The sequence below is a fragment of the Oncorhynchus mykiss genome, chromosome 23 (genome assembly GCF_057628025.1).
Source record: "Oncorhynchus mykiss isolate SJ-2025 chromosome 23, ASM5762802v1, whole genome shotgun sequence".
NCBI classification, from domain to species: Eukaryota; Metazoa; Chordata; class Actinopteri; order Salmoniformes; family Salmonidae; genus Oncorhynchus; species Oncorhynchus mykiss.
Genome location: NC_143044.1, coordinates 5,301,995 through 5,321,489, shown reverse-complemented (window position 1 = coordinate 5,321,489; position 19,495 = coordinate 5,301,995). Strand labels below are relative to the sequence as shown.

The 19,495-nt window shown below is 40.5% G+C and overlaps 1 protein-coding gene across 4 annotated transcripts in view; it reads left to right on the top strand.

Moving 5' to 3' along the window:
• Window positions 1-353: 353 nt before the first annotated feature.
• The window catches only part of LOC110502313 (adhesion G protein-coupled receptor A3), a 264,724-nt gene continuing 245,582 nt past the window's right edge, over window positions 354-19,495 (top strand). For all 4 annotated transcript variants that reach the window (XM_090216662.1, XM_090216661.1, XM_036959858.2 and 1 more), the window contains exon 1: window positions 354-1,451. In XM_090216662.1, coding sequence (XP_090072788.1) covers window positions 1,234-1,451 — 218 coding nt within the window. In that variant the 5' untranslated portion in view covers window positions 354-1,233. The remainder of the gene's footprint in view (window positions 1,452-19,495) is intronic.

Below are 19,495 nucleotides of genomic sequence, written 5' to 3'. Positions count from 1 at the left end.
TGATGCATTTTTTCCTGAATAAGTAAGCAGCATGACATTGAGTTTGAATCCTGGAGCCAGGGAACAAATTGATATATTTATTTAGGCTATAATGACCGTTTACCAACTGGTCATCTGATGGCAGATGTATCTGAGCTGTAACAGTACAAATTTAGACCGTCCCCTCGCCCATACCCGGGCGCGAACTAGGGACCTTCTGCACACATCAACAGTCACCCTCGAAGCATCGTTACCCATCGCGCCACAAAAGCCGCGGCCCTTGCAGAGCAAGGGGAACTACTACTTCAAGGTCTCAGAGCAAGTGACGTCACTGATTGAAACGCTATTTAGCGCCCACGTTAACTAAGCTAGCCGTTTCACATCCGTTACATGAGCCCCTGTGCTATTCAATTTCAGAACCATGTGATACTTAGATTGATGTGCGTTGACATCATACAAATATAATTACTATTAATTATAGGTCTAAACATTTTTATTTCTATGGTTTGCATAATATAATGTTCACTGTGGTCCTAAATACAATTACATGTTTTTGTTTTAGAACAGGTTACATGAATGTATTGATTTGAGGTTTACCCATGTAATAAAAATACACATTTTTGCCCCTTGGCTTCGAGGGGGAGGGACTTCAGCTTCCATGCTGCTGATGACTTCGCAACAAGTCCCATGGTTGAAGACGCGAGACGTGGATGGGAATATCTGTGGCAACCTGTTGATAACGGAGTTATGACAATGGATAACTTAGTAGGAGTACTATGACAAAAGTGACAATCGACACATTGAAAGAACATCTTGTTCCTGCCGACGGCGAAGACGGCGTAATACGCTACTGCATTCCCACGCGTCAAACTTTTAGGATACCGGTAACAAACTTGCAAACCTTTATCTAGGAACGTTTTGGTAGTCGACAAAAGCGACACGTTTCTGTGTAAATGAGAAACAAATCATAGAAATGGCACAGCGCGGGGAAACAATATGTTACAAAGCAAAGACCTTCGTTATGCATGATTTTTATTTTATTTTTGACTTACAGGTAGCATGTACATTATGAGACACAACAGGTGTTGTCAGTAGTAACGCGCAGACTTTGATTAAAATACAAGAACAAGTCACTTGGTCGGTAGCTAAAGTTAACCATCCACCAAGAAGAAGCCTATGTGAAATGGTCTCCACTTGCTTTACAGACCGGGAAGAGATAACTTGAGAACAATTCAATAAAAGGCTCAGTTCACAATGAAAATGCTGAGATTACTTTGCATTGTTGTTGGGTTGTGGAGGACATGCCTGACGAACAGAAACTGCCCGGACCTCTTCATTGACAGCTGTCATTGCACCTCTGAGAGGTCCAAGGAATTGAGCAGACAAAATGTCTGGGTGAAGGTGGTGTGTGATGATGTGGAATTAATGGACACTCTACAACCCAGTTTCTTACCTAACAAAACAGTTTCCCTGTGAGTATGACATTAAACAATCAATAAAACAGTAGTTGAACAAAGGTTGTTAAAAAAAATAGATAAATCATTAACCAGGGCACCACTTATGAAAAAATAGTGTAGTCAGAGTGCAGTACACTGCATTATACCTGCAGTAAGGGTGCAATATAACTGCAGTATGCAGCAAATTCTGCTTCCAAAATAAAAACATTTACTCCAGTAATTTTGCAGTGTATCTGGAGTGCATAATAACTGCAGTATGTTGCAGTTATTATGCAATTACTGCATCCAAAATACTACAGTCCACTGCAGTTACTGCACTTTTGACCTGCTGTTAAAATGAACAGATATGAGAGGAAACTGCTATCTTTTTTTTGTAAGGAAGAATATCACAGCATCCATTAATCTTAGATATCTGTGACAAAAAATGGCAACCTAGTACTCAGCAGACCAGTTGTACACACCATGTATGGAATTATAAATCACTGTATTTCCCCTTTCTGCATATCCTTTGTACATGTTGGTTACTGAAGAAGTTATAGATAGTGTGCCCTTTTCCTTTTCCTCCTTTTGACTGACCAGCTCTACAAAAATAGCTATTTTCAGCGTTTTCCTCTCCAATATCCGGTGATGCACCATTTGTAATGTATGAAAGGTTGCTCAAAGAGAATAAACTGATTAAAAAGGAACAAGCAAGAATAATCTTATTCACCATAAAGGGCCTGTCAGATGAAATAAGAGAAAGCACTTTACAGTTCTGAGAGTGGAGAGCTTACCTAAGCACATTCAACCTGCAGGTGTGGAAATTGACTAGGCCCACTAGCGTTATAGACTGTATGGAAAGGTCTTTCTTTGAGGGAGAAAAAAAGCAAATAGGAAATGTAAAGGGAGCTTCTCTATTCCAAACACTGTTGCAGAAGATTGTTGAAATATGAATGTTGATGGGCCATAATTAATTATAGCAATATGGATATTAAATGACATTCTGAGTAGCTTTGGCCATATTTAATGTTAACAGAGTAATTCCGCTGCTCTGAGATACATGGTTACTTATGCGCCAAGGCTAATCTTGTCTTCGCTTGCTTCAATTGTTGTTGCAGTTGTGCCTGGATGCGATTTATAACATTTTAATTTGAGGAAGTGTTCTTCATGGACATACAGCTTTGTTCTTTACTGACAATCTTGGGTTCCTGGTCATGTTTAGGATAAATTAATTGTCCCCTGAAATAGCACAAGCGTCTTCTTTTTGTCCGATAAATCAACGCCCCTTGGCAGGAAATTAGGTGTATCCTTCATTGTAACAACAGTTTACAATTAAAATAGTATTTTTAAGAAAAAATATTTTTTAGAATACAAATACAAAAAAAGTTTAAAAAAATAAAAAAAAAGTAATTTAAACTGATAAATGTAATGATCCCTGTCTTTCCCCGGGTCAACAAGCCAATATCCTCAAGCAGGCCCCTTGGTTGGCCGGGAAGCAGTTTTCATGCATTAGGAAACGTGACCTTTGTCGGGCCGAAGTGGCCTCCCGCATCTCCATTTTATTTAGACATGCTGTGAAAAGAAACAGATATGAGAGGAAAGTAGGCTGTGCACATCGTGTCATACACCAAGTGGATTCCCTAACTAGCGGATCTCTCCTAATGCTTCCCTTTGGCCTCCTTCATTGTCCCTTTAATTCACTTCAGCTCTACAGATAATGAGTTCTGTATCAGTAGCCTTTTCATTATGGCACTTTCAGTATTCTTTTCCCCAGAGTGGATGCGTTCTATTCACAAGTAAATATATGTGTAGAGCTTGTAATGAAATGGCAGCACTGTCCATACGTCTTTGCTCTCATTTTCACTATATTGCATTCGTTCTATGTGCATCTCTAGTCTCAATGAATTACATATTTCTATGAAGTTACAAACGACTCCTAACATAACTGATTGAAGAGAAAAATGAAATGTGTGTGATGTCCATAATTCCTAGCAGCTGTAGACTCCAGAGCAGCAGAAACCCTCTATTAACACCTCTGCCTGTTTCCCTATCCAAAACGTGGGAGAAGTTGCTCCAGTGTTGGAGTGGAGCCTGACAGCTCTGTTGACCTTGAGGCCTATCTGGTGTAATTGTTTCAGTGGCAAGTAGGAGAGAAGGAGAGAGAGGCGCTGTGTCTCTGTGGAGAACAGTAGCAGGGATTGTAGCTGACACCTGTCTTAAGCAAAGCATTGGCTAGTGAACATGGCACTGGCCTAAGAGAGAAGGGAGACAGAGGGGAGAACGAGGGAGAGAAAGTAAGAGAGAGGAGCCGGGGGGCATATGGTGGGAGGGAGTGAGCGAGAGGGAGAAAATGAGAGAGAAACATTTAGAAGGATAGAGGAAGTGACAGGGAAGGAGACTCGGAAAGAGTGACACAGAACACAGAGGGAGACAGGAAGTGTTGTGAAAAGAGATGTTTGGGTTAATGAGATGGAAGGAGCGATGGAGAGAACGTGACAGAGAAACACAAACATTGTTTGCAGGCGGTTGTTGCTCAGTCATAGTTGTAATGCAAACCTACCCTGCAAACAAGATCTTTCTACTTTTAGATATTGTATTTGACAAGATGTGTGCTCTGCATTTGCATAGCTGACAGCAAAGAAGTTTGGACTTTGTTTGTCTCCTTCTCAGAGATTTGCAGTGCAACAGTCCTGTCATATTTTTTACCTTGTAAGACTCAGTTTTAAAAACATTGCAGTATAAGCTTGTAGCTAATGTAGCATCAGCATGCATATAGCATTTACAGTTTCAGTTGCCAACGGTTATCTACTTTCAGATTTGGACATCCTCTACAGAAGAACCACAAAAAAGCCCCCAAAGGCTCCCGTCTCTCCCAAGGTGAAGCTTGTGGAAAATAAAATGAGTGCATTGGTTTGGGGTAGGGACATGTCTGGCATAGGTCTACAGTAGCCTTTGTGGGCGATGATCACACTGGAGACAGGAGGGGCTGTTAGTGGTAGTCTGGATGGCAGTGATCATGAGGCCATCCTTCACATTATTCTGGGAATGACATAGTAATGTAAAACATTCATAGATGGGGGTTGCAGGGAAGGCAACCCCACAACAGTGGGACTGATAGGAAGTGCTTTTGCATATGTCTTCCCCACTCGTTATGATGACTATGATTGTTCACCTGTGTTAGACCAGAAATGTGAGGTCAGTATGAACCTCCATTTCTGGCTTTTTCACTTTCTAGATGGGTAAAAATTAGACTTGGAGGGGATATTACATTGTATGACTTTTGTTATTTTCCCCACTCATAATGTCAGGTGATTGTTTACCTACAGTATATGTTGGACTGGCTTGTGGCTAGTATTGACCAGTATGCGTCAGATAAGCCAGAGCCTTGAAGGAACAAGGTATAAGAAGGACACCGGTGACCTTGCTTATGAAAGACGGCCTTTCTGTCCTCGTGGAGTGTTTTTGCGTGCTATCTATAAACCTATTTCCTTGCTTGCCTCGCTCTATTGTTCCTCAGGTGGTGTTGGCGGCTGCTCTGCTCTTCTCTGTTCTGAGTGGTTTATCATGAATATTTCATAGACATGTACGAGTAGCCCCTCTATATTATCTGTGCATTATCACACAGATGACCCCACTAGCAGGGATGGAGCAGAGAACGAATGCCTCTCGGTCCGTAAAAGGTAGCAGTTTAATACGCTACACGCAGGCGTATTAATCTAAAGAGACATGGCCAAATAGACCCTATATACAGTCACAGGGGAATGCGGCTGAAGCTACTAGCCGCAATGCTTATCCATGGTCTCTTTCTCATTCCCTCTCCGGGCGCTTTTTTCCCCAGTGCCCTTAGTTTAGGTTTGAAAAGTGACAGGTTCATCTTTAGATAAGTGACTTTTCATTAATAATCTCCCAAGCCTAGAGGAAATGGTTATTTTCTCAGAACTATGTCCCCAGATGCTACTATAGGATCTATAGGAGTCCGGGGACTCAGAAGTCAGGCTCATCCATTACCCTGTATGTAACCCTTTCAAAGCCTTAGGCCCTATACCTTTATCACACTTGACATTGACCCACAGTAGCAAGACCACAACCTGAGGGATCTCTATGATCTGTGGCTATAATGTTTTATTGTGGGAGATGGATTTAGACTGCATGTTATTTTTAAGAAACTTGAAGTGGTTTGTTGTTGTTGTTGGTCTATAGTGTAATTGTTAGGCTGTCCAAGAAGCCACACTTCACAGTGCCCAGTAATGAATCATATCAAGCTGCTAGCTTTCTCTGGAAAATACTTGTTAGCATTGGGTGTCAAATGCTGTATTATAATATAGGTTATGGTTTCAAAGGACACCCTGATCAGTTTTGCAATATGAGATGATAATGACTCACAGCACCAGTGTTCGTGACCATTGGGTGAGCGGAAAGCTTGCAAATCACACAATACCCTCGAAAACCCAAGAATGTGTACAAACGCAGTGCGAATGTGGACTGTCTAAAAATATTAAGGAAGAAAAATACAATGTGTGCCAAGGATACTCTCTGGTCTGTTATCCTTACCTCCTCCCTTCACCATTGAGTAAATACCAAGGTTATTTAAACTTTCATATGTCTGCTATCGTGCAGGCAGCCAAACCTTTGGAAGCATGTTTTGTTTTCCCCATTTTTTTATTTTTTTGACATGTCGTAAAACAGCGATTAAAAGCCTGCAGTGCGCTGCTTCTGTTGCAGGGAGTGGTCACAGTAAGTAGTCTTTTTGAGGTCGCTCCATTTTCTGTTTTTTTGTATTTTTTAAATTATATAAAATGCATTATGAAATAATGACATTAGAATGATTTTAGCTTTTTAATTGAAATTCCAAAGGCAAAAATAGTGAACATTCAATCGCCAAAACATTGAAAATTATTCCATTGTCTCTGTCAGGTCCATATTGTGCAGGGTTGGACGATATGGCCAACATGTCATATCACTGTATTTTTATAACAATTGGACGGTATTTTATGTTTTTGAATAATAAAAGTTATTAATTTGCTTTGAGTGGTGTGAGAACCTAGGGTGGCAACACATACATTCTAAGTGATTTCAATGGTTCTTTCTCCATTCTGACTTGTTTTATGCAATTCAAATTCAATCCCAATTTTTTTTTGCATTTCAGGCACTCATTTGAGATCATTTCCACACTGACACCTGGGGCTGCACGATATGGGCAAACAATCTAGGCCTTATATTTAACCAGATGTTGCAATTGTGATTTAACTTGCGATTTAGAGCAACACACTTGGGTGAACGGTTGGAATCATGGAAATGGAATGATTATTATGATTAGCTATATTATTAGAATTAGAATTAGAATATACTAGTGGGCACTTTGAATACTGTGTTTGACATGACAACGAATGAAAATGCCAGGGAGGAGTTATTGTGACAGGGTAGGAACCAAAGTGTTGATAAGTGTTTCCTAGGGGACCCTATGATCTTTGGCTACATTTCATGTTTTCTCTTAGCTACTTTAAGTAGCTAACGTATTCATGCTTCACGTATTCCTTTGATTTAGAAGATACTGTTGCACAAACTAAATGCTGATTTAGGTCTACACCATCACTGGTATTATCAGGCTGTAGAGGCGAATTACGTTTGCTCTGACTCAGTACATTTATTAGCTATCTAGCCAGCTAACTAATGATTAGCATTAGCTGCTAACAAGATTTAGGCTCAACTTCCTAAGAAAAGACAAACTAGCTGTTTGCAGTAAGAAACACAAACTAATAGTGCAATTATAGAATGCAAAGAAGCAAAGAGAAAACAGCATCGTTGTCATCAAAATTGTTGCATGTGCTACATTGACCATGCAGACTGAATGCAAGTGTCTCGTGGTCGAGGAACAACAAATGTTCTCCATGAGTAGGGGCGGGGCTAGGTCTGTGTGGAAAGTGGTATAGAGAGAGAGAGTGGTGAGAGATGACTCAAGTAGCGAAGTAAACTATAAAAATTGATTTTACACATGGGGTATCACATTTAACAAACTGAACATTCAAATACCGTTATAGAAGGTAAAGTAAAAACCCAAACCGATCTGTGCATCAATAATGGTACAGTGCCTTCGGAAAGTATTCAGTATTCCATCGACTTTTTCCACATTTTGTTACGTTACAGCCATATTTTAAAATGGATTCATACTTGATTGGAGTCCACCTGTGGTAAATTCAATTGATTGGACATGATTTGGAATGGCACACACCTGTCTGTCCCACAGTTGACAGTGCATGTCAGAGCAAAAACCAAGCCATCAGGTCGAAGGAATTGTCCTTAGAGCTCCGACACAGGATTCTATCGAGGCACAAATCTGGGGAAGGGTACCAAAAAATGTCTGCAGCGTTGAAGGTCCCCAAGAACAGTGGCCTCCATCATTCTTAAATGGATGAAGTTTGGAGCCACCAAGACTCTTCCTAGAGCTGGCCGCCTGGCCAAACTGACCAATCAGGGGAGAAGGGCCTTGGTCAGGGAGGTGACCAAGAACGCAATGGTCACTCTGACAGAGCTCTAGAGTTCCTCTGTGGAGATGGGAGAACCTTCCAGAAGGACAACCATCTCTGCAGCACTCCACAAATCAGGCCTTTATGGTCGAGTGGCCAGACGAAAGCCACTCTTCAGTAAAAGACACGTGACAGGCACCTAAAGGACTTTCAGACCATGAGAAACAAGATTCTCTGGTCTGATGAAACCAAGAACTCTTTGGCCTGAATGCCAAGTGTCATGTCTGGAGGAAACCTGGCACCATCCTTACGGTGAAGCATGGTAGTGGCAGCATCATGCTGTGGGGATGCTTTTCAACAGAAGGGACTCGAAGACTTGTCAGGATCGAGGCAAAGATGATTGGAGCCTAAGCGCACAGCCAAGACAATGTAGGAGTGGCTTTGGGACAAGTGAATGTCCTTGAGTGGACTAGCCAGAGCCCGGACTTGAACCCAATCAAACATATCTGGAGAGACCTGAAAATAACTGTGCAACAACACTCCCCATCCAACCTGACAGAACTTGAGAGGATCTGCAGAGAAGAATGGGAGAAACTCCCCAAATACAGGTGTGCCAAGCTTGTAGCATCATACCCAAGAAGACTCAAGGCTATAATCACTTCTAAAGGTGGTTCAACAACGAACTGAGTCAAGGGTCTAAAAACTTATGTAAATGTGATATTTTTTGTTTTTGTTTTGGTATAAATTTAGCAAAGATGTCTAAGAACCTGTTTTTGCTTTGTATTGTGTGTAGATTGAGGGAGTGGGGGAGTGGAAAAAAACCATTTAATACATTTTAGAATAAGGCTGTAAGGTAAAAAGTCAAGGGGTCTGAATGCTTTCCAAAGGCACTGTATATCATAAAATACAGTGTACCGCCCAGCCCTACAGATAAATAGAAAAATAAGAAATTACTATGAAATAATCAAATATTGCAGTTCTGTATATTTATTGAATTACTCTATTATTTTTCATTCCTTTAAGTCGTCATGTAATCGCTGCTCAGGCAGTAGCAGTCAGCTAGCCAGACCATCTAACGTTATCTATGTGCTCCCCATACTGTAGTCTTTAGTCTTCCCATTTAGCTAGCCTGCCTAAGTATGCTGCAGAGCTGTCTGAAAGAATTATTTGACTATTTCTTCAAAGTAGATAAGGCATTCTGTCACAAACTGTCTCTGACCCTCTCATCATAGTGTTGTGTACATTTCTCTCTCATGATGTCTGTGTGTATCTAATAAGTTAACGTAGCAGGCATAGAAGTGTGTCCTTCCAGAGATCTGTATAATGACGAGATGCTCATGTCTTCGCCCTAAGAAAAGTTGAGAAGGCAGGCGACAAGCGCAGTCCAAAATAGGCCCTTAGAAAAGCATTGGGCTTGTTTTGCATTAAGTCTGGACTAGGGCTGTGGCGGTCACGAAATTTTGTCAGTCGGTGATTGTCACGCAAATAACTGTCGGTCTCACAGTAATTGACCTTAATCAACATAAACACATTTAACATCTCCTGGCTTCCACACAGCCATTTAAAAAAAGTCTAATAAATCCAAGTAATATAGCCTACACCTTCACAATAAATCCATTATTTAGAAGCATGATATGAAGAAAATGTAGTCTATTTCGGAAGAAAAGAATAGCATACTGTGAGTTATGTTAGGTCCTAATGCGGCTATGCCAAATGGCTGTGGGCTACACTAGTTCATTTAGTAGACACGATTTGCTTATAATTCCTTGGCTTTATAGTAGGAAGAATATAATTGAACAAAGCTGAATAAAATATACACATTTTCCCCAAGCGGTTTGGAGTGTGCACGTGCACCTATTCTGTGTTGAGCAGTTAACGAAGAAATAGGTACTCCTATATGATTCATTTAGAATTATTACTGTAACTTTAGTTGTTCTACAAGCATTGGGCTATACGGTTTGATTTCTAATACATTGTAAGGCTGCATGATGAGATTCAAATGATGATTTGAAAAAAGTTGCTTGAAAGGCATGAGCTCTGCTTTGTTTTTTTGCTCAGGCTGTACGCACTCCAATAGTCTCTCATTCACAATTTGACAAGCACTTGATAATGCCTAACATTTCACGGTGGCATCCCCTTTGTGGCTCTGTCCCTAAAAAAATCCATGCCTTTTGCGGCCCGGAATGCTACGTCTTGCCCTTCTCCCCGAGTGTGCTGCGCAATCGGAAGCCCTCATTCACATGGCTCTCCTTCACGCGATCGGGTCTTTCTCACAGGCTATAAATGAAGACCGACACATCCGGGGCGCAACTGCACACGTCCTTATCCAATTCCGAGGTGCATATTGAAGATATTGGAAGAACTGTCCTCATTTACTTTTCATCAGCCAACAAGATGAGGAGGCCCAATGAACAGCAAAAGCACTAGCCTATGTCAATCTACTATTCCCCCATAGTACAAAAGTCAACCTATTCTGTGCGAGAAATAAATATTCCAAACATAGTATGAGAGTTGTGGGATGCGATAGATCACAAATTAATACAACCACTAGCAAAAAAATGTGGGCTAGACTACTTAAGGACTATGATTGAGAAAAGGTCGCAAAAAAAAGGCTTTGTTTCTTATGCTGGGCATCATTCACAAGTGATAATATATATAGGCTAATATTGTCACCCATCAGACTTTTCTTGATTTAATCGTGTCTTTAAATATACTAAATAATATATTTTTAACATTTGTTTTGATTTAGAATGGACCATTATCATGCACCTGTATCAAAACAGAGGCAAGCGGGGAAAAAAGTAATCTATGAACTTAAATAACGAATGGAGGACGCTTTTCCCCATGGTTTATTTTCATGCCAACCAGGTAGGCTTTACTCCTGTTGTAAATATAAGCAATGTGCTTAATATTTGGAAAGTTGAGAAAAAATAACATAGTAGGCCTAGCTTATATAAAGCTGATGGGAGCCTCGTCTTTTTATTAGCGGCCATCACTCAGTTTTCTCCCGCAATTGCATAGCCAGTTGAAATGTTGCGTAACATGAAGTGTTTGATTCGATTTTTTAATACATTTGCATTGATGTCAGCATGATTAGAGGGACAATAGAGTGCTGAGTACCAAGCAGTTAGCAAGTTTGGTAGGCTACTAATAACCAGCAGCATCAGAGCTTGGAGAAGCCTAATTACCGTGACTCAACGGTCATGTGGAATTTGACTGCCTTCATGACTTGTGACCGCCAGTGTGGAGGTAATACGGTCACCGCAACAACCCTAGTTTGGACCCAACAGGACCTTGAACAGCTTCTACCCCGAAGCTATAAGACTGCTTAATAGATAGTTCAATAGTCAACCAATAACTAACCAGTTTATCTGCATTGACCCTTTTTGCAATAATCTAATTGACTCAGAACATACACTGCTGTTGCTGTTTATTATCTATCCCGTTGCCTTGTCACTTTATCCCTACCTACAGTTGAAATCGGAAGTTTACATACACCTTAGCCAAATACATTTAAACTCAGTTTTTCACAATTCCTGACATTTAATCCAAGTAAAAATTCCCTGTCTTAGGTCAGTTAGGATCACCACTTCATTTTAAGAATGTGAAATGTCAGAATAATAGTAGAGAGTGATTTATTTCATCTTTTATTTCTTTCATCACATTCCCAGTGGGTCAGAAGTTTAGACACTCAATTAGTATTTGGTAGCATTGTCTTTACATTGTTTAACTTGGGTCAAATGTTTCGGGTAGCCTTCCACGGGCTTCCCACAAACACCTGACAGTGCTGGTGTAAAGATGTCAGGTTTTAATCCTCCTTGCTCGCACATGCTTTTTCAGTTCTGCCCACAAATTGTCTATAGGATGGAGGTCAGGGCTTTGTGATGGCCACTCCAATACCTAGACTTTGTTGTCCTGAAGCCATTTTGCCACAACTTTGGAAATATGCGTGGGGTCATTGTCCATTTGGAAGACCCACTTGCAACCAAGCTTTAACTTCCTGACTGATGTCTTGAGATGTTGCTTCAATATATCCACAGAATTGATCATCCTCATGATGCCATCTATTTTGTGAAGTGCACCAGTCCCTCCTGCAGCAAAGCAACCCCACAACATGATGCTGCCACCCCTGTGCTTCACGGTTCTTCGGCTTGCAAGCATCTCCCTTTTTCCTCAAAACATAACGATGGTCATTATGGCCAAACAGTTCTATTTTTGTTTCATCAGACCAGAGGACATTTGCAAACCGTAGGCTGTCTTTTTTAATGGCGGTTTTGGAGCAGTGGCTTCTTCCTTACTGAGTGACGTTTCAGGTTTTTTCGATATAGGACTCATTTTACTGTGGATATAGAATCTTTTGTACTTGTTTCCTCAAGCATCTTCACAAGGTCCTTTGCTGTTGTTCTGGGATTGATTTGCACTTTTCGCACCAAAGTACGTTCATCTCTAGGAGACAGAACACGTCTTATTCCTGAGCGGTATGACAACTGCGTGGTCCATGGTCTTTATACTTGCGTACTATTGTTTGTACAGATGAACGTGGTACCTTCAGGCATTTGGAAATTGCTCCCAAGGATGAACCAGACGTGTGGAGGTCTTGGCTGATTTCTTTTGATTTTCCCATGATGTCAAGCAAAGAGGCAGTGAGTTTGAAGGTAGGCCTTGAAATACATCCACAGCTACACCTCTGAATGACTCACATGATGTCAATTTTCCTCTCAGAAGCTTCTAAAGCCATTACATAATTTTCTGTAATTTTCCAAGCTGTTTAAAACTTCTTTTGAAATCTGATGTTTGTTGTTTTTCAACTCATTCCCCATCGAAAACACAGTGTCTATGGGGTCATTTTGCACTTCCTAAGGCTTCCACTAGAAGTCAACCGTCTTTAGAACCTTGTTTGATGCTTCTACTGTGAAGTGGGGGTGAATAAGGGCTGTTTGAGCCAGGTGTCTGGCAGAGTGCCATGAGCTCGTGACGTGCATTCACGTGAGAGTTAGCTTGTGTTCCACTGCATATCTACAGACAAAGGAATTCTCCGGTTGGAACATTATTGAAGATTTATGATAAAAACATCCTAAAGATTGATTCTATACTTCCACCATAATTTGCAAATAAATTCATAAAAAATCCTACAATGTGATTTTCTGGATTTTTTCCCTCATTTTGTCTGTCATAGTTGAAGTGTACCTATGATGAAAATTACAGGCCTCTCTCATCTTTTTAAGTGGGAGAACAACAATTGTTGGCTGACACAAAAAAAAACGTTTTGCCCCTCTGTAGATGTATGTCCCAGCCGACTTGCCAGAACTATAGTTTGTTAACAAGAAATTTGTTGATTGGTTGAAAAGCGAGTTTTAATGACTCCAACCTAAGTGCATGTAAACTTCCGACTTCAACTGTATATGTACCTTAGAAGTCCGAAGTTTACATGCACTTAGGTTGGAGTCATTAAAACTCGCTTTTCAACCACTCAGCAAATTTCTTGTTAACAAACTGTAGTTTTGGCAAGTCGGTTAGGACATCTATTTTGTGCATGACACTTCGCAAAATAGATGGCATCATGAGGGCAGAAAATTATGTGGATATATTGAAGCAACATCTCAAGACATCAGTCAGGAAGTTAAAATGACCCCAAGCATACTTCCAAAGTTGTGGCAAAATGGCTTAAGGAAAAAATCATTCTCTCTACTATTATTCTGACATTTCACATTCTTAAAATGAAGTGGTGATTCTATCTGACCTAAAACAGGGAATTTTCACTAGGATTAAATGTCAGGAATTGTGAAAAACTGAGTTTACATGTATTTGGCTAAGGTGTATGCAAACTTCCGACTTCTACTGTACATATCTACCTCAATTACCTCATACCCCTGCGCATATACTCGGTACACATGACTGTGTGTATAGCCAAGTTATCATTACTCATTGTGTATTTATTCCTTGTGTTATTTAAAAAAATATGATTTCTACTATTGCTCTTTTTTTATTCTCTCTGCATTGTTGAGAAGGGCCTGTAAGTAATATTTTCATTGTTAGTCTACACCTGTTGTTTACAAAGCATGTGACAAATGAAATGTTATTTGCTTAATGAAATCTACCACTCCCTTCAGCCCAGCGTCCCACATAGTTCTTAACTTGATATCTATTGTGATCGATTTGATTTCTCCCTAGAGAAACGGCACATTGGGCTCACAAAGAACCCAAAGTAAATGGAATTCAAGTAATTGAAAAGACTTCAATCAATTAGTTGTTTAATAACCCCCAAAAATAAAAAGTGGTGGTTATTCGCTCAGCACTAACCGTAGGGAACATATTAACTTCTTTCTTGGCTCTGCACTGCATGGGTCCTCAACACACCACATGCAGCACCACTTACTCAGTCTGCCCTCTCCGTTTGTGTGTTTGTGTGTCACCCTCTCAAATTGCAAACAATTTCAAACCACATGTTGCTCAACCATCGACCTACTATGTGATTTTGTCTTGGTAAATGGAATTGATTATTTCAAATGTTCCATGCCCTCCAGCATTAGCCTTAAAAATGTGGGCTTTGCAAGGTTACTGATTTGCACTAACCAAGCCAGATCCTTTTGAGGAAACAGTTTTATGGTCACAGTGTACTCCCTTCCTTGTCCAGTGGGGCGGCGACATGTGCAGATGTGCTCAGCTGTCAGGCAGGGCTTATTTGAAGTTCTGCTATAACCCACTTGAACTCCAGAGCAATGTCTGTTTTGCGTCCAAGGTCAATGTTTTTCTATATGAAATATGTTATTTTGGTTAGCTGTGCCTAGTAACTGGATATTATAGAATAACAGAGGGTTTGCAATGTTTGAAGAGAAGTGCCTGGAAATCATGGGGCCAGGCCTATCTGAATGCTTGCAATAGTTCACATTGTGATCTTTACCCTACTTGGTCCCCATGATTGGTGTCTTGGATCACATCATTTGAAGTTATTTTTGTTTCTGCACTTTTATAATAATACAGTCGAATGTCTCTGGTGTATGGCTGTCTCCGTTCTGTAATAGGGCTGTTTAGACCTCACAGAAATATCTCAGCTGTCTGTGGTCAGAGGGAAAAAGGAAAGCCAGGGTTGTGCTCTAGGAGAAGAGCTGATAGGGAGGTTGTACACCAAGTTCAACCAATTAGAACAACACACAAGTCCAATGAGACATGGATCTTTTTCAAAACAAAGATAATTTGCGCCATTTAAAGAGGTAATCTGCAGTTGCTGCATCCATTTTTGGAATGAAAAATGAATGGTGTGTACCCATTGATTCTTGAAGAATATAAATGATAAATGCTTCATGAGCTTAGTTCAACTGTTGTACCCCATAACAACCCCAAATATAAACTTGTTTTACTCCATTGTTTGTAAACAAAGTATATGTAAACAAACACTACATAGCCTTAAAACTATATGTTTGATATCATGGCTGGTCAGTCCTTGCATTCATAGCTCTGTCTATGAATTTGACAGTGGTTACATATCTCCAGCCCCATCCCTCAGGTTTTTACCGAAACAGGAGCAGGGTGGACACTTTATTATTGTTTCGACTGCTGATTGCCACTTTAAGGAAAACATTCAGTTTTAAATTGTGTTACGCTGTATGAATGAGCCATGTCAGCCTGTGTGTATTTGCGTGTGTGCGCGTGTGTGTGTCCTCTTGCGGTTCACAGGGCCTAACCCTTTGCATGTTAGTGCTAATCAGAGAAACACATGCAGAGAGTGATGACATACACCATTTGTTCCGGCCCAGCCAGACAATATTTAATTTGTCCGTTGCCCTGAAAGCAGCTTATCCTAGGAGAACATAATTGATATTGTAAATAGAAAGTTGGAAGGACACTCTAGAATTTAGTCATGCGCTGTTTACATAATGTTCAATTATGTTTTGCCTCTGATTTCCTGGACGTTGTGCAGAGGCCTAAGAGAGGTATGTGGGGATTGCCGAGGAGCTGGTTTCCTCTGCATACACAGTGCGGGACACGCTTGAGTTTGCACAAACAGAGGCTGCTTGCATTAGCGGTGCATGGGTAAAATCACCGAGGAAGCTGCCTGGAAAAAAGCCATATTAAAATTATGTTGTGGTAATTGCGTTGTTTGCTCTATAACCCATTAATTCTTATGCCACCGTGATATATATACTGAACAAAAATATAAACGCATCATGAAACAATTTCAACTATTTTACTGAGTTGCAGTTAATAAAGGAAATCAGTCAATTTAAATAAATTAATTTGGGCCTAATCTATGGATTTCACATGACTGGGCAGGGGCACAGCCAAGGTTGAGACTGGGAGGGCATAGGCCCACCCACTTGGGAGCCAGGCCTTGCATATCAGAATGAGTTTTTTCCCCCACAAAAGGGCTTTATTACAGACAGAAATGCTTCTCAGTTTCATCAGCTGTCTAGGTGGCTGGTCTCAGACAATCCCGCAGGTGAAGAAGCCGGATGTGGAAGTCATAGGTTGGCGTGGTTATACTGTGGTTGTGAGGCCGGTTGGACATACTGCAAAATTCTCTAAAATAACGTTGGAGGCAGCTTATGGTCGAGAAATTAACATTAAATTATCTGGCAACAGCTCTGGTAGACATTCCTGCAGTCAGCATGCAAATTGCACACTTTCTGAAAACCTGAAACATCTGCCATTTTGTTGCGTGACAAAACTTCACATTTTAGAGTGGCCTTTTACTGTCCTCAGCACAAGGTGCATCTGTGTTATGATCATGCTGTTTAATCAGCTTCTTGACATACCACAACTGTCAGGTGGATGGATTATATTGGAAAAGGGATGTAAACAAATTTCTACACAAAAGTTGAGAGAAAAAGCTTTTTGTGCTTTTTTCTGGGATCTTTTATTTCAGCTCATGAAACATGGAACCAACACTTTACATGTGGTGTTTTATATTTTTGTTTAGTATACAATAAGGCAGAGACAACAAAAAGACAATCGTCACACAGTGGCGGAATACAGTACCAGTTAAAAGTTTGCGCACCTACTCATTCAAGGGCTTTTCTTTATTTGCACTATTTTCTACATTGTAGAATAATAGTGAAGACATCAAAACTATGAAATAACACAAGGAATCATGTAGTAACCAAAACAGAGATTCTTCAAAGTTGCCACCCTTTGCCTTGATGGAATGGAATTTCTTTCCGTTTTGAGCCAATCAGTTGTGTTGTGACAAGGTAGGGGTGGTATACAGAAGATATTCCTATTTGGTAAAATACCAAGTCCATATTCTGGCAAGAACAGCTCAAATAAGCAAAGAGAAGCGACAGTCTATCATTACTTTAAGACATGAAGGTCAGTCAATCCGGAACATTTCAAGAACTTTGAAAGTTTGTTCAAGTGCAGTCACAAAAACCATCCAGCGTTATAATGAAACTGGCTCTCATAAGGACCGCCACAGGAAAGGAAGACCCAGAGTTACCTCTGCTGCAGAGGATATGTTCATTAGTTACCAGCCTCAGAACATGCAGCCCAAATAAGTGCTTCACCGAGTTCAAGTAACAGACACATCTCAACAGCAACTGCTTTAGAGGAGACTGCGTGAATCACACCTTCATGGTCGAATTGCTGCAAAGAAGCCACTACTAAAGGACAACAATAATAAGAAGAGACTTTCTTGGGCCAAGAACCACGAGAAATGGACATTAGACCGGTGGACATCTGTCTTTTGGTCTGATGAGTCCAAATGTGAGATTTTTGGTTCGAACTGCCAAGGCTTTGTGAGACTCAGAGTACGAGAACGGATGATCTCGGCATGTGTGGTTCCCACCATGAGGCATCGAGGAGGATGTGTGATGGTGTGGGGGTGCTTTGCTGGTGAAACTGTTGGTGATTTATTTAGAATTCAAGGCACACTTAACCAGCATGGCTACCACAGCATTCTTCAGCAATACGCCATCCCATCCAGGTTGTGCTTAGTGGGACTATCATTTGCCAGATGTGTCCCCCTGCTTAAGCCTACATGTCCAGGCCCGTCTGAAGTTTGCTAGAGAGCATTTGGATGATCCAGAAGAAGATTGGGAGAATGTCATATGGTCAGATGAAACCAAAATATATTTTTGGGGGTAAAAACTTAACTCGTCGTGTTTGGAGGACAAATAATGCTGAGTTGCATCCAAAGAACACCATACCTACTGTGAAGCATGGGGGTGGAAACATCATGCTTTGGGGCTGGTTTTCTGCAAAGGGACCAGGACGACTGATCTGTGTAAAGGAAAGAATGAATGGGACCAATAAACTTTTGTTATTGACCAAATACTTATTTTCCACCATAATTTGAAAATAAATTCATTAAAAATCCTACAATGTGATTTTCTGGATTTTTTTCTCATTTTGTCTGTCATAGTTGAAGTGTACCTATGATGAGAATTACAGGCCTCTCTCATCTTTTTAAGTGGGAGAACTTGCACAATTGGTGGCTGACTAAATACTTTTTTGCCCCACTGTATTTGTTACTTTTATATTATTTTTGTAAACAGTTAATTTATATGTGGGACCAATACATTGAATATGCCTAGGCAAAATGTTCAGGCACTTTGGAGAATTTGAAAAAACACTTGGATATCCCCTGTATGTCCCCCAAGACCAGCACAATGTTTGAGAGAGGTTGCTGTTGTAGAAACATTGTTTTTATAGTGAACAATAACTTTTAGGCACATACAGTGTGCATAACAGTGCAATTACCACTTCCGGACACTTTGGAGAGGTTAAAAGGACACTTGAATGTACCCTAGATACCCCTTAACACCACCAGAATGTTTTATATGGAGGTTGATATGGAATAAATTGTGTTTTTATACTGAAGAAATATAATTTAGGGATTGCAAATATGTAATAGCACTGGAGTTATCTAATTTACAGACATATGTTACTTTGGAGAGGTTTAGGGACACGTTGAAACGTCCCGTGACCACACCTGACACCACATACGAAAACATCTGCCCATTTCAAGTTGTTAGGTTTATCGATCCCATTTTTATCTCCTGATATTGTTCACATGTTGTGGAAGCCATCTGATGTGTTTCCAGCTCTGGGCATCAATAATTGTCTTATAGCTTGTCAATGAAAGATGAGTTGTGTATTCTGAACTATGTAACTCCTATCTATCTTCTGATCATTTCCTCATAATCTCCTGTCATGACTTTCCCTCCTGGGTGAAGATCAGAGAGAGCCCCCTCTCCAACCAGAGAGGAAGGGGGGGAAGTGGGGACGGAGTTGGCCAGTTTTATGACGGTCGTAAATACCTTGCAGCAACACTTTCTCCCACTCTGCAGAAATGGAAGTTAAAAATCTCTTTGTTACAACAGAGAGAGATTTTGCAGAACTGTAACATCACAAGGTTGGACATTGAAACAATATTTCTAACGTAAATAATGTGGTAAATGGTTCATGGGTCTCTAAACAATAATCATGTCAAATAAGTTGTTGTTTTGTGATATCATTAAGGAAGGTATAACCAAATAATGGTAACATTGTTAAATAGTATCCGCAAAACACCAGCCTCAACGTCAACAGTGAAGAGGCGACTCCGGGGTGCTGGCCTTCTAGGCAGAGTTGCAAAGAAAAAGCCATATCTCAGACTGGCCAATAAAAATAATAGATTAA